The 16,260-nt window shown below is 41.6% G+C and overlaps 1 protein-coding gene across 4 annotated transcripts in view; it reads right to left on the reverse strand.

Annotated features, from left to right (window-relative positions):
* Positions 1 to 679: 679 nt before the first annotated feature.
* MTHFD1 (methylenetetrahydrofolate dehydrogenase, cyclohydrolase and formyltetrahydrofolate synthetase 1) overlaps positions 680 to 16,260 on the reverse strand; it is a 67,166-nt gene continuing 51,585 nt past the window's right edge. For 3 of the 4 annotated variants that reach the window (XM_076003971.1, XM_076003970.1, XM_076003968.1), the window contains 6 exons: positions 14,452 to 14,552; positions 13,451 to 13,628; positions 10,849 to 10,956; positions 10,169 to 10,321; positions 6,463 to 6,556; positions 5,083 to 5,311 (listed from right to left, as the gene is read on the reverse strand). In XM_076003971.1, the coding sequence (XP_075860086.1) occupies positions 6,467 to 6,556; positions 10,169 to 10,321; positions 10,849 to 10,956; positions 13,451 to 13,628; positions 14,452 to 14,552 (630 nt within the window). In that variant the 3' untranslated portion in view covers positions 5,083 to 5,311; positions 6,463 to 6,466. Of the gene's footprint in view, positions 5,312 to 6,462; positions 6,557 to 10,168; positions 10,322 to 10,848; positions 10,957 to 13,450; positions 13,629 to 14,451; positions 14,553 to 16,260 lie in introns of all 4 variants that reach the window. The other variant, XM_076003969.1, reaches the window with a different exon arrangement.

Here is a 16,260-nt window from a genome sequence, read left to right on the forward strand (position 1 = left end):
ATATGAATGGAAACAGAAAGAAACCTAACTTTCCCAGGAATGGGTTTGTGTGTAAGGTTATCTGGTTCGTTGCCAAACAGACTCTCAGACCCTTTTCTCCCAGTAGGAGGCAGGTGGAGAGTCTGCATGCAGAAATCTGTGGTCTGCAAGAGCAAGGGCATCCTTGCGAAAGGTGAGAAGGGCACAGGAACCCAGCTCCATACCTTACATATTTCCAAAAATAAGTTGAAGTAGCTTATAAATTACCCATGTTTCCCTTTAGGACATTCCTAGATACCCACGTGACCTTGTCCCTCTCTGGCTGGGGCGGGGAACAGAAGACATTGCTCACAATGCCAGTCTCACAGCAAAAGGCACAGGCACAATCTACCCTGCCTGATTGGCTAGGTTGTATATTTTCTGAGCCTTTATTTAAACCAGTTGCTAGCCATAGTGAAAAACACCACAAGTATTTATTTGTACACATAAAGCATTAATGTAGCCCAGTGAAATGTGTTGCTATCAGAGTTCAGTGAGGTTTGCTTGGGCTTAATATTATACCCGAGAGCATTCCTGGGAGCTCCAGCTGTGAGGTCCAGTAAGATTCATCACAATCCCAGCCCCCTCCTCTGGCCCCTCTCAGCACAGCTTCCAAGTGAAAAACCTGGTAAGGTGGAGTGAAGAACTACTGAAAGGCAGCTGCACTCATTTCCTTTCTTTAATAGGATCATGGTCTTGGGAGAGTAAATCTCAGATATCCATCTTTGGATGTTGTTCCAGGAACATATTTTACCTTTGTAAGAGTCTGTAGTTTCCACTGAGACGTATTAAGGAAAGAACTCTTGGGACACAAAAGCAAAGCAGAATCTAAGTTGTCAAGATCTTAAATTTCCAGATAAAAGAGACAAGAGTTGTAACAGGAAACTCTATAAACATCTAGTTTAGTTGCAACTAAGAATTCAATTTAGCTTTGTTCATTCAGCAAACACAGGTCTGTGAAAATGTCCTTTATGGCTTGCAACCCATATGGGAAATTCCCATATGGGTTGCAAGCCCTGCTTGTTGCCATTTTTGAACTTTAAACAAGCCAAAGCCACTTGTTGTGATCCAAGGTTTCTCAAACCTAGCATACCTGAGAGTCTGCAATCATTTCAGGAAAAAATAAGATGAGTGTATCTAAGTGAGGACAAGGTAGTGAGGACAGTCTTATTAGAAATTAGTGGAAAAGGAAGTAAGGTACAGGTTAAAACAGTAAGGGCCACTTTAATGACTTGTAGATTTTATTCTACCTCCTTTTCTTTAAAAAACAAAAATTAGTGAAAGGGAAAGGGAACTGAAAGTTTAAGAGGTGAATTTATTTTGTATTTGAAAGGCAAATTAAGATAGATTTCTTTAAGGTATATTACAAATAACTCCTTCTTGACCTCTACCACACTCTTAGTCACTCACACACAGAATGTACTATAAATAAAATACTGCACTGTGGTTTTTCTTTAGGATATGACTAGAACCTAATGCCATATCTGTGTGTTTTCTTTTTTAATGTATCCAGTACTTTATGCATGAAAGAAAGCTGTCATTCTTGAACTCACTTAAATGACAGATAAGGCTGTTTAAGCAATTACCCATATCATTGTCTACTACTCCATTAGTAGCTTTTCATTATATAATAGGAAACAGGCTATAAATATCGCTCTGATCTAATGAGAAATTATCCTACCTACAGCTTATCTTGTTAATATCACCAGATGCAGTGTGCCAGTAAAATAGCTTACATATTTATCTGAACAATACTGATCATATTATTTATCCTATCTTGATCCCTATCCACCCACAGCCTGGGCCTGTAGCTAACTGCAAAAATGGTTTATAAGTCCTTGTCAATAATTCCTACATTTCAGAGGCCCTCTGGGAATAAGCCCTCCAACCCCCTTCCCTGGTACACTGTTAAATGAACCTGTGGCTCCAGCTCTTTGGTAGCTGGATCTGTTCCTGACACCATGAGGGTTGCATAGAGCCAACACAAACTCAACAGTATTTGTCTTGTAATGTTTTGCTCAGTAGCACAAAAACGCTGCTGTTTCTTGAATTAAGAGTGTATGTACATCTTGGCCAGCCACGGTGGCTCACGCCTATAATCCTAGCACTCTGGGAGGTCAAGGCGGGAGGATCGCTTGAGCCCAGGAGTTTGAGGTTGCTGTAAGCTAAGCTGACACCACGGCGCTCTAGCCTGGGCAAGAGTGAGGCTCTGTCTCCAAAAACAAAACAAACAAAAAGAGTATACATACATTTTTAATGCACAACAACAGCATCTGAAGTGCAGATCAGAGAAGGCATAATCTGTTAATCAGTAATACTACTAATATAGGGAGGGCAGGCATTAGCAGCCCGGAGAAGGGTAAGAATGGGCATGGATGGCCAGTGATCTGGAGGCACTTACAGCCTCATGGTAAAGACACTGGACCTTCTCTGGGGCATATAATAGGCACCCCAAGGACTAATGCTTCTGTAACTCTTTAATACAGGTCTTCAATTACCCTGCAGTTATTTTGTTCTTTATGCCTTCTTTCATTACGGAAATAGCACCTGTGAGGTTGTACTGTGACACCTCTTCTTTATCAAAGATGGAAGAATAAGTCCACAAAACCTATGCCATCAAGATTGCTCAGCAGCCTCCCTGCCTCTTTATTTCTTCATTCTGTCTTCCACCTTTATGACCCCTCCCTTTTGGAGGTTTGTGAATGGGCACAGCTTTTCACCTCTTACAACCTGGCAGGAGCTGCCTTCTAGGAAGAGCGCTGAGAGGCAGAACGATGGTAAGAACAGAGGCTTCTGAATGATCTTATAAGTTCATCTTGAAGCTAGAGTTCACCCTTTGAGCAATTCCATTGATAGGAATTTTTCCTATAGATACTTCCACACAAGTTGCAAAGATACATATGAGAATTGTGTGTCCTCTGCTAATTGCTATTCACTGCTATATTATTTGTATTTAATAATAGCAAAAACCACGAATCAATTGTTAGTGTCTATCAAGAGGACTCTATACATACAGCACAGCCACAAGAAACAAGATGGACCTAAACTGATGTAGTAAGACTTCCAAGATATATTGATAAGTGGGAAAAGTTGTACTGTTTGGAGTTTTACTGAAGGTATGTTTTACTTTGACTAGGACAATTCTTGCATCAGTGATGGCCCATTCATTCCAAGCAACTACTGATAAAAACCAATTTTGGATTAATTGTATTTGGGCTTTCTTTATACCTTTGGCTTATATATCTCCATTTCTCCTTTTACCCTCTCCCCCGACTTGTGTTCCCTATTCCTACCAGCATTAAGGATTAAAATCCATAGGGCTTTTGGTGATATAAGGTTAAATTCATTTTTTTTTTTTGAGACAGAGTCTCTCTCTTGCTTTGTTGCCCAGGCTAGAGTGAGTGCCGTGGCGTCAGCCTAGCTCACAGCAACCTCAATCTCCTGGGCTCAAGCAATCCTGCTGCCTCAGCCTCCCGAGTAGCTGGGACTACGGGCATGCGCCACCATGCCCGGCTAATTTTTTCTATATATATATTAGTTGGGCAATTAATTTCTATTTATAGTAGAAATGGGATCTTGCTCTTGCTTGGGCTGGTTTTAAACTCCTGACCTCAAGCAATCCGCTTGCCTCAGCCTCCCAGAGTGCTAGGATTACAGGCGTGAGCTACTGCGCCCGGCCAGAAGGCTAAAATTCTTTAAGATAATCTTGAAGTCACCATGTCTTATAAGACTGCTTCCTTCCCTTGTCCACTAACTGAATTCCCAGCAAGTCCCATTCCAGATGAGGTTTTGTGGGACATTTAAATATTGGAAACAATGAGCTCTGTGCAAACAGGGCCTGAATGATGCTTTAGAACAGGAATTGATAACACTGAGTGCTTATAATACCAGGCACTGTGCAAGGCATCCTAGGTGACTTGTATGCTGAACTTCACAACCAGCCTCAGTGTCCTTACTTCCATGGTGAAGTAAAGTTGAGTGAGGCTCTAAGTGGTAGAGCTGGGGTTCTGCATCACGCCCCCTTGCCATACGCCTCCCAAAGTGCTGCAATCATTTCTCTGGACTGTAAAAGTGGCTGTATCATAACACTGATGCGAACCCAGGGGATGAGAAATAATAAAACTGATGGCATGGGAAAATACTGCTCTGTCAACATCAGCAGTGTTTGGCACTGGCACCAGCGGTGGTCTACCATCCTCTGGAAGGATCCAGGGAGGAAGACAGAAGGAAAAGGGAAGAGAAAAAAATGGGAGAGGAAGAACAGAGATAAAAGAACAAAAGGAGAAGGGAAAAATATTTTAGGGGAAAAAAAAGCATTCTGTAGGGAGGAGTAGAGCCCTAGCATCTAGTAGAAGCTCAATAGATTTGTTGAACCAACAGAGTAAAGGCTAACCTAAAGTTACTGCTATGTGAGCATATTTCTTGAGATGCTTTAAAAATGAATGGAACTAAAGCCGAGATAGAAATGGGAATTCCAAGGAAGTTCAAGACAAAAACCTGTATAAGCAATACTTCCACAGGGTTAAAAAAAAAAAACAAAAAAACCCTCGAAACAATATACAAGGTGCAAGATAAAAAGGCAAGTCTGTCCATACCCTGCTTCCAACTACAACCCTCTCGACATCTCCTGAATTAGGTGTCCTCCCCAAATACATAACATAAGCATGATGCACATGTTTTCTCCCTGCTCCCCTTCTTTTGTAGTGACAGGGTCTTGTTCTGTCACCCAGGCTGGAGTGCAATGGCACGATCATAGCTCACTGTAACCACAACTTCCTGGGCTCAAGTGATCCTCCTGTCTCAGCCTCCTGAGTAGCTGGGACTACAGGTGCACACCACCACACCTGGCTAATTTTTTTTTTTTTTGTAGGGATGGTGTCTCACTGGTATTGCCCAGGATGGTCACAAACTGTTTTCCCCTTTAAACACGACAGTATTATAAAGTGCATATCACAACTTGCTTCTTCAGCCCCAGGGGTCTGCCACACAAATGGGCTCACACAGGATGGCAGAGACACTGCAGCACAGTCTGTTAACGCTATCATTCATATTTCAACACCAAGATAGCAAAATTATTTCCCTTTATTCTGTGGATCTTCACTAACGTAAATAGAAATGTGCATGATTCATGTTAATTTATACATGATGATGAGAATTAAGGCTTCTTGAGAAACTCCCACTATATATTTCAGAAGATCTTCAGGAAAGGGGCTGACTTGTCTTGACTAACTCCCAGTGGGCCTGAAGAGATACTGGCCAGACTTTCAAAGTAGCTCCTTGAAAATAGACTGATCTGGAAGGAAAAACAAACAAAAAATAAATGTTTTCTCTAAGCAGTGAAATGTTTCCTCTTCCCTTCCACACTGCACCATTACCCCCTCACATTCCCAAAGCAGTAACATTTACATCCTTTCCTACCACCAACTCTTCTATGGTCTGTCTGTAAATGGACTTGAAAACAGTGCACAGTATTTATATGATAGCTGTGTGAATAGGGGCGGACTGCATTTCCAGCATCACATATACCTCTTGGGAACAGTGTCTCTCTAGCATCTGGCACACAAAAGCTCTCTTCTTACCATCTTTTCCATTGCTTAAATCATTACCAGTTTGCTTCTACCTGGACCTTTACTTTCTCAAACAATGCAAGAGCTTCTGTTTTGTATTATTTACCCATTGATACCCTTGTCTTTTCTAGCTTTTTCTAATTTTTCTCAAGCCCCTCCTCCAAGTTCCACACTAGATTTTTAATTCTAGGCCATTTGCATGGTTGTCAACTCCCCTTCATTACTGTCCAAATCAGGATTCAGTTTCCCAACACCCACGTCTTCCTTCTTCCTTGGCTTCTGCACTTTGCTGGAGCACATTGCTAAATAACTTCCTAGGAACAGATGTGGGAGAAGCAAAGCTTTGCATGTCTGAAAACATCCGGATGGATTTGGCTGGGTGTAAACACAGGGTAAAAGTCACCTTTCCCTGTGAACTTGGGGGACATTCTTCCATTTTCTAAAAGCCTTATTGCTGATAAGACAGATGTTCAGTCTAATTCTCATTTTTTCATAGGCAAGTTATTTTTTTCTTCTCTAGAAAAGGAGGTTTAGGATTTTCATGTTTCATGCTTTTGAAATTTCCACTGGATATGTCTAGAGATGGCTCATTCACTGTGATGGGTACTCTGGCCCTTTCAACTAAGACCAAGAATTCCTAGACAGTCTTGTTTCCTTCTCTTTCCTACTTTCCCTTCTGTCTATTCAGAGTATACAGACTTTCAGCGTTGTGACCAGTGTGTCACCGACTCTGAACCCTGAGCTTCTTGGAGCTCTAGCAGTGGGAGCCTAGCCTCCTCTGCAGCACCTTCTGAATTTTCCTAGCTTTAGTTTGCGCCATATAATTCATAAATGCTACTTAGGGAAGAAGTAAAACTCTTACCTAGTGACAACTTACCTGTTTAGAACAGTCCATTCACCTGCTCAGTTTCGGGGTCCAAATCAATATCATAAAAGCAGGGCCGGGTAGGGAGTCCAGGCATTGTGCTCATCTAGCATGTAAAACACATTAAAAATAATGTGACCTTTTCTCCCACCTTCTCATCAGATAGAAAGCCCAAGGCATGAAAATAGAACATCATTTTAGAGTTGTCAATAAAGCGGGCACTCTTCTTGTTACATATTAAAAATCATATCACATTACATATTAAAAATCAAGTCACTGATCCTGTTATGAACTCAGAGAAACCTCATGTTCTTCTGCAAACCAAATGCCAGCCTTCACTATTGTCTTCTATAATTGATGGTTACTCACCTCCGCGGTCTATATTTCATAAGACCAAAAGAAAGTGTGGGGCTTGTCTGCTTTTAAATTTTGTTTCTGTGAGTCTTGCTAGGTGCCCATGTGTTTTTGCTTCAGCAATGTGACATTAGAAATTAGTATCCTGGCTGGGCGTGGTGGCTCACGCCAGTAATCCTAGCACTCTGGGAGGCCGAGGTGGGCAGATTGCTCAAGGTCAGGAGTTCGAAACCAGCCTGAGCAAGAGCAAGACCCAGTCTCTACTATAAGTAGAAAGAAATTAATTGGCCAACTAATATATATAGGAAAAAAAAATTAGCCAGGCATGGTGGTGCATCCTGTAGTCGCAGCTACTCGGGAGGCTGAGGCAGAAGGATTGCTTGAGCCCAAGAGTTTGAGGTTGCTGTGAGCTAGGCTGATGCCACAGCACTCACTCTAGCCTGGGCAACAAAGTGAGACTTTGTCTCAAAAAAAAAACACAAAAGAAATTAGTATCCTTGTTCGAGGGCAAAGACATGTTTTGTACATAATCTAGATGGTTTTACAATCACTATTCTTATGGGCCTAATATGGCCTTCTACAACTAAATTAGGCTAGGTATGGTGGCTCATTCCTGTAATCCCAGCACTTTTGAGAGGCCAAGGCAGGAGGATTGCTTAAGACCAGGAGATGGAGACCAGCCTCTGTGACATAGTGAGACTCTGTCTCAGGTATATCTATCTAGCTAGACAATCAATCAACCAATCAATAAAATTAGCCAGGTGTGGTGGTGCACACCTAAAGTCCTAGCTTCTTGGGAAGCTGAGGCAGGGGATCGCTTGAGCCCAAAAGTTCAAGGCTGCAGTAAGCTGTGATTGCACCACTGTACTCTAGCCTGAGTGAGAGAATAAGACCCTGTCCGTAAAAAAATAAAATAAAATAAAAAACTGGGAATGCTTATGAATTATATTTGCACTTGCTTCTTTTCTAAAGACTTGGCTTTGACAAATATCTGCTTAGATGCCAATTTATATGGCTTGCAAGTAAAAACTTGGTATATTTTTATCTGTTTACAATGTCCTGTATAATGAATACACACAAGTTCCAAATCAGAGAGGAAAAAACCTTAGGCTAAACTTCTAAAACTTAACTATAAAAAGGTTATTTAAAAAAGAATGAGTCATCTTCTGTAACACAAAACATCAACACTTTAGACAACCTAATTCTGACTGCCATCTGAGTGCCAATCAATACTCCCCAAACATATTATAGGGGTCTGGCAACTGATTTCTATTCTTGTGTTCTGTAAGAGATAAGGAAGTGCTAGGTATGGGGACAAGTAGAAAAAGGAAAGGATTGGTCTTTAGACCTAGCAGAAAAACCTGAAGATGACATTATGAAGTAAAAGACATGTGCCCATTGATGTAGACATGTATGTACACAGCAGCAGAAAACTATAAAGATGCATCCCAAAACAGTGATTAGTAGAATTTTTGACATTTTAACTCTTTCTCATAGAGGATTTTCCCCCTTAAACATCAGCCACTGATAATCAGAAAATACAAAAAAGAAAAGAAAATATGTGATGAATGCAGATAAAAAACTCTGAAAAGTGTTTAGGTTCCAACAGTAACCGGAAGGTATTAGAATAGTAATTAAACCACTTGATTATGTGTGGAAATGTCCTGATCCAAGTTAAATTCAAAAGCCTCTGATGCATACTGTGTTCTAAATGAAAAATCTCAAGCCGGGCAGGCTGTCTCTCTCCGCACCCCGCACAGCAGACCAACTTTCAGTGGTCTGGCCACTTCCTATTTGCTTTCAGCTCTGTTGTTACCCCTCTGCATGCAAACATCAAAAATGATAATAAAGAGTGCAGCTACCACTCTTTCAGTTGGTAATTGATGACAATTTCTCCAAAAAGAACAACATATGTTTCTGTAATACTCAAGGTGCTAGGCAAATGGTTTAACATTTCTACAAAGAGGGAATTTCTACAAATCCCAGAGACTAATGAATATCAAAACAAAGTCAGGCCTCCTGCTCCCTGGAGTGGCAGAGGGGCACTGGCACTCGGGCACCTGTGCTGAACACCACTGTTACGTGATGATGTTGCCCCAACTGTGAGATGAGGGCAGCAGGGCTCACACCTCTCATAACTTGCCCAAGGACAAGATGAGCAGAGGTGAAAATGGATTGGGCAGCTATATAATGTCACCTCATCTCACTTAATTCTATACTGAAAGAATGACATAGCTCCAGAAGGAGTTCTGTTGGTTTTTCATTTGTGTTTAGTGCTAGGATTACAGGTGTGAGCCACCATGCCTTGCCTGTGTTGGTTATTTTAATATTTCAATCCTGTATTGCATGTAAGAACAATCTATAGATACAGGATGGTGGGTAGATGAAAGAGAGAAAACCTAGATATAGGATATAGGATCACTTGGGACAATGTTAGTCCAAACTCTGATTATGTCTTTTTTTTTTTTTTTTGAGACAGAGTCTTGCTTAATTGCCCAAGCTAGAGTGAATGCCGTGGCGTCAGCCTCGCTCATAGCAACCTCAAACTCCTGGGCTCAAGCAATCCTCCTGCCTCGGCCTCCCCAGTAGCTGGGACTACAGGCATGCGCCACCATGCCCGGCTAATTTTTTTCTATATATATCAGATGGCCAATTAATTTCTTTCTATTTATAGTAGAGAGGGGGTCTCACTCTTGCTCAGGGTGGTTTCGAACTCCTGACCTTGAGCGATCCGCCCGCCTTGTCCTCCCAGAGTGCTAGCATTACAGGCATGATTATGTCTTTAAGCATCCCTCTACTTCCCTATTACCAATTTTCTTCCTTTAATATGCATAAAATCTGTAAGATAAGAAAGCATTGGACAACTCATTCACCTTGAAGTGTGAATAAGCAAACTTACCTTTCATATCTACAGGGTCCATTGCATTTTAATGAGGAAATTCCTTACTCAGAAATAGTGAACTCCCTAAATTTCAGGCATAAGCTCTAGGATTGTAGAATTTCTGTCCCAACCTCAGAGGGCTGTTGAGAGGACTGAGTTAATTTGGCTAAGGCATCTAATGAACATTAATTGTAATTATATATTATATTAGCACTGCCACAGCCTATCAGCTAGGAACATCCTGGATTCAGTTAAGGGCATATTGCCTGGGAAACCATTTTTCATTCAGTAGAAGTAGGTATGGCATCATACTTGAATTGACACCAAGATGGTTCACACCAAGAGGATTGATCATGATAGGCCCAAAACCTACTTTCTTTTAGGCAGTGAATTTGGCTTATTTGGCATTTGCTTGATGGCTTCAGCAAAACATTAGGACGAGAAGCACAGGTGAACAAGCTCCTCTCCTCGGGACTCACTCACCGTTCCTACTAAGGGGTACAGAAAACCAGCCCCAACACTGGCGCGGATGTCGCGAATAGGCAGAACGAAGCCTGTGGGCACGCCTTTTTGCTCTGGGTTGTGAGACAAGGACAAGTGTGTCTTGGCCATGCAGATGGGTAGATTCCCAAAGCCCTGGGGAAATAAGTGAACAAAGATAATGACAATGCAACAAAAAACATCTGGGCATTGCGATTATATATACTCTCCAATTTATTTGAAACATTTAACTCCTTTTATAGCCATCTCCACGTCACCGTCCTCTAGCTGAGTTATTACGCATCAATAAGCAGAATCCCTATTGAGTGATGGAGGTAAGTATTTATAACTATACTCTGCAGGTGAATATTTTATTTCCATCTATATAACCAGTTAAAAATAATAGTTTGGAATAAACATGAGAATAAAACTGTAGAAGTTCTCAATATTTTAGTAATACATTCTATATTTTCCCATGGCCTTTCTACACATTCACATACCACCTGTGGATAATGAAGAACCTGGGACTGGACCACGCAACCCAAACCCAGTGTTCCAGGAGAGAAGGCCACACCCAGAGAAGTGAAGCAGTGGGTGCTCAGCGGGGCTGGGAGAACTCAGGGATAGCAGCTCCAAGTCCTGCTTTGTTAAGAGTTGAACGAACAAAACAATAGAACATCTACCTGCTTCGTGTAGACTTCGGCTTTGTGCTGAGCTTCGGGGAGCAATTCAATGTCATCTGCCCCATAGATCTTCTGCGCAATGATCCTGATTTTATCCTCAACTGGGAGCTAATGCACAAGAAAGAGAGAGTGGACATATGTGAGGATGATTAACCGGGACATGGCCACAATCCAGGTCAGAGTCCCCAAAACAGCCAGATGTTTTTCTATATATTTGTAGATATGCAATTAGTTTGATGTTTATTGGGTTAGAAACATTTTCTTTTAATAGCAAGCCCCAGCTTTTATAAGTGGAAAACGTCCCACAGAGGTGAAGTTACAGATATTTATCGATAGATATGTGCATGTATATATAGATACACACATAAATATATATTAACGTATATGTTAAGTGAGGTTCTAAATATATAAATATAAGTATAAAAGTATATATATGTAAAATCTAAGTGCATCATAAACACTAGTGCTGACTACCCAAGAATAATTATTTCTTCATAAATAAAAAGCATATAGATGTTTTAATATTAGAGATCTGTCTTGTCAAATCAGACCTGGGATACTGTTTATGAAATGAGACAACCAATATCCACCCACATAACCTCCAGTTTGTGTGAGAGGCAGATGCTCAGGCTGGAGGATTGCTTGAGCCCAGGAGGTTGAGACCAGCCTGAGCAATGTAATGAGACCCTGTCTCTACAAAAATAAAAAAGATAAATTTAGCCAGGCATGGTGGTGTGCTCCTGTAGTCCCGGCTACTTGGGAGGCTGAGGCAGGAAGATTGCTTGGGACCAGGACTCTGAGACTGCAGTGAGCTATGATGATGCCACTGTACTCTAGCCCAGGCAACAGAGCAAGACCATATCTCAAAAACAAAAAGAAAAAAACCGTATTAGGCAAGTTTTGTTTTTTGAAAGGAGCAATAATCCATCTATAAAAATAAAATTCCCCTATTCTAACATTATTTCCCACTATTATAACTAGTGATATAATTCATATAGAGGTTTAGTATAATGGACATATGAATAAAGTGAATATTTAATAATGGTTTTATAAAGATGCTACACAGGTTGCTTTCATATGCATCTTATAACTGGAGCTCTTTAAATGCCAAAGTACATTCAGAACTTATGAAGCAAAAGCATTTTGGTGGTGGTGGTGGGGGGGTGATTTAAGACTAGCAGATGCTGAATAAGACAAAAAGTGGCAGCTTCCTGTTTGTCAGAACAGAGAAAAGTTCCAAGTAGAAATGGGTTATAAAGTCCTTATTAACCCACTCTTCCAGGTCTCTCACTGGCCTTCAAGAACTGGAGTTCCTGCCTTAGGTGCTACTGATAGGAGCTTGGAGAGTGTCTATTAATGCTTTCTATTTGTGTGCAAATTTGTGTTTAAGTTGATTGATTAAACAGACTTTCAAACTAGTCTCTCAAACCAAAGCTCAATAGGAGAATGTCAATGACAACAGGAGAATGAATGTTAAATTACCCACCAGCATATTGTATCTGCAAGGGGCAGGGATTAACAAGAGAACACTGAAACTCAATAGTAATAGTTTTTTCCTTCTAACGTTGTATGGCTATTTTTGAAAGTTTACCATTATCTTTAAAAAACCAAGCCAAAAACTGTCTAGAAAATACAAACAGAATTTACAACATACATCCCATGTTCTTGACAAAGTTTCCATTATGGATATACTACTTAATGCCTAATCATATCCTGAAATACATGGAACACAGAATTGCAAACAAAATACAACCCTAACATAACAACCACCTTTTCCTTTTTCCTTCTTTCTTTTGAGACAGGGTCTCGCTTGTTGCCCAGACTAGAGTGCAGTGGCATTGTCATAGTTCACCGCAACCTCAAACTCCTGGACTGAAGCGATCCTCCTACCTCAGCCTCCTGAGTAACTGGGACTACAGGCACATGCCACCATTTCTGGCTAAATTAAAAAAATTTTTTTTTTTTTGTAGAAGACAGGGTCTTGTTATATTGCTCAGGCTAGGCTCAACCTCCTGGGCTCAAGCAATCCTCCTGCCTCAGCCTCCCAAAGTGCTGGGATTACAGGCATGAGTCACCGTGCCTGGCTAGAATAACATTTTTCTGAACAAACGTTATTGCATCATAGAATATGCAGGGCTTCTACTTGGGCTAGATTTAATTTAATTTACTCAGTGAACTGTTAGAGTGTTAGCCTGTTAGCCTATTAGCACACTTCTTTCCTTTATTATTGAGAGTTGATCAGAAAGTTTTGATGTAGCCCTTTGCCAATTTGCTACAATGTGATTGATGCCGTGAGCTAAAGGCTACAATGAACTTGGTCCATATGCAACCCTCTCTTCTGCCACCAAAAGGAACTATACCATGAGCCTTTTCAAAAGTCAGGATGTGAGCCAACCTCTCCAGGTATTCTAGCCTGTACCCCCTACTCTGTAAGTAAGCAGCAACATGCATTCATGAGAAAAGCTATCTAGAGCTGAGAGTCTGGGCTGTGGCTGTGTAACTCACCTATGTGGGAATCAAACCATATAAGCTGAAGCATCGAGCTCTAAACAGAGGTTGCCACATTATGCTTTTTTTTTTTGGCATACAGCAAGTAACCCACCTGGAGGTCATAAAGGAGTCGGAAGTTGCTGGGTGCCTGTGCGGCTCTCTGGACTGCCTGCGCCAGGGCTAAGGCACCCTTGCCCCCTTCTGCCCAGTGAGTGCACTTCACAGCATCAAAAGCTCCATGCTCTCGGGCAAGGCGGGTGACGAGTTCCAGCTCAGCCTCTGTATCCGTCCTAAAAAGGTAGTGCTTCATGTTAAAATCATGGAAGATGGCCAGAGCAGACAGAATCTGTCTCCTTTCTGCCATTAAAACGCATGTGAATTATCCACTGATAACTGGACACTAATCAAGGAATACTGCCTGGGTTTGAATCTCAGCTCCACGACTTACAAGAGTGACTTTTGGCCAGTCACTTAATCTGTATGGACCTTGATTTCCACATGGGTCAAATGAGAATAATCACAGCACTTATTTCACTGGGATGTCATGAGGCTTAGTTGATAATACATGGAAACTACTTGCTTGGAACATTCCCACAACACGATAAAGGAATCAATAAATATGAGCTTGTAAAAATTTTGCTTCCCGGTCCACTGTGGTGAGGCCATTGTAACAAAACCCAAAGCAGCACTCCGATACCTAAACAACCCACACAAGTTCTTGCGTGAACACTTTGAGCTCAATATGTTCAACTCTTTGTGAAGACAACATCCCACCAGACCTAGTGAAATAATGGAAAGCTGTAGGCCTATGACCTTCTATTAACACAAAAGGCCTCTAAAGACCAAAAAAAGAAAATTTAACTTCAGGCTTGGGTGTTTTCCGCTTCACCCAGTGGAGAAGGAGGCCCCCATGAGCCAAATCTGACTTCTGGACCCTCGGTGGCTAAGCTGGTGGGTTTGCTAGGTTCCTGTCACGCGGCTATCACCACGGGCTATCACCAATAGCAGTAACTGAAGATCAAAATAAAAAGTAGTGCTATACAATCAGCTCCAGGAAGTGTTTTCTGACCATTTTCCACATCCCCCCCCCTTTCTCTTACATGCTACACTTACTTGAACACATTCACAGCCACTACAACTGGAACTCCAAACATTCTGGCATTTTCAATTTGTTTCTTCAAGTTACTGAAGCCTTTTTCAACCAGCTCCAGATTCTGTAAAAACAACAGTGAAAGGTCTGTGAGGCCAGAGAGCAGAGCTGAAACAGCTGCAGGTTCTTCTTAAATGGGAAACTTACTCCTCGAGTCAGTAGCCATTCACTGTCAGGACGAAGAAGTGAGCCAACAAGAGCAAAGGCCTCTGATACATTTCCTACACCGTGGTGAGTGGGTGCCGAAGAAGAGGGCGGCTTTAACTCCAGCCTACCACACTGGAGCAGAGCTGTGCCTGTTCTCCAGCTGTCTTGAAAACGCTAGAGCTGGTGTATTTGCTGTCATTATGTCACATGTAATAGCTTATTTGCTGTTCAAAGGGTACCAGTTGCCCCTACCCAAATTACATTTACAAACTTTGTGCTTTATGTAAGCATAGGGTACAATGATACAAACTGACTCTACTCAATAGATCACAGGCCCGTCTATCTGATGACAGAGACTAGTACAGCGCCCAGCACAAAAGAAACAATTCATTATATGACTACCATAAATACTGCCAGGAGACGAAGGCATCAGTGATGCTTTCAAAGGTTTTAATGAACTCAACCATGAACTTTCACTAGGGCCAATAGATAACATAAATGCTACCTTTAAGAACCAAAACTATGAAATCTAATGGGAAGTAATTAAGGAAACATACCTTTGAGTGTGTTTACGATGGCAGTGCTTGCAGCATTGGGAAATTACAATTACCCTTCAATAGAGGAGTAGGCCAATGAATTGATATATACACTCAATAAATATTTACCATGCAGATGTTATGAAAGTGAGATCCATCTGTGTGAACATAGAACCTGTCCAAGATGTACTAAAGCTGCAAGACTATGGAGAGCTTAATTAATTCCATTTTTGGACAAACACAAAAACATGTGTGTATAATTCATGAAAATTTTTTAAATGTTGAGAAATATGCACCAAACTGTTAAAAGGACACAACTTACATACATTATATCCTTGTAATGTTTGATTTTTTTTTCTTTTTGGCTGGGTGTGGTGGCTCACACCTGTAATGCTAGCACTCAGAGAGGCTGAGGCCAGAGAATTGCTTCTTGAGGTCAGATAGTTCGAGACCAGCATGAGCAAAAGCAAGACCCTGTCTTTATTAAAAATAGAAAAAATTGGCCAGTCGCGGTGGCTCCATGCCTATAATCGTAGCACTCTGGGAGGCTGAGGCGGGCAGATTGCTCGAGGTCGGGAGTTCAAAACCAGCCTGAGCAAGAGTGAGACCCCCATCTCTACCATAAACAGAAAGAAATTAATTGACCAACTAAAAATATATATACAAAAAAATTAGCCAGCTGGGCGTGGTGGCTCACGCCTGTAATCCTAGCACTTTGGGAGGCCGAGGCGGGCGGATTGCTCAAGGTCAGGAGTTCGAAACCAGCCTGAGCGAGACCCCGTCTCTACCAAAAATAGAAATAAATTAATTGACCAACTAAAAATATATATACAAAAAATTAGCCGGGCATGGTGGCGCATGCCTGTACTCCCAGCTACTCGGGAGGCTGAGGCAGTACGATCGCTGAGCCCCGGAGATTGAGGTTGCTGTGAGCCAGGCTGACGCCACGGCACTCACTCTAGCCTGGGTAACAAAGTGAGATTCTGTCTCAAAAACAAAAACAAAAACAAACAAACAAAAAAATTAGCCGGGCATGGAGGCCCATGCCTGTAATCCCAGCTACTTGGGATGCTGAGGCAGCAGGATCGC

The sequence above is a fragment of the Microcebus murinus genome, chromosome 6 (genome assembly GCF_040939455.1).
Source record: "Microcebus murinus isolate Inina chromosome 6, M.murinus_Inina_mat1.0, whole genome shotgun sequence".
Lineage (NCBI taxonomy): Eukaryota > Metazoa > Chordata > Mammalia > Primates > Cheirogaleidae > Microcebus > Microcebus murinus.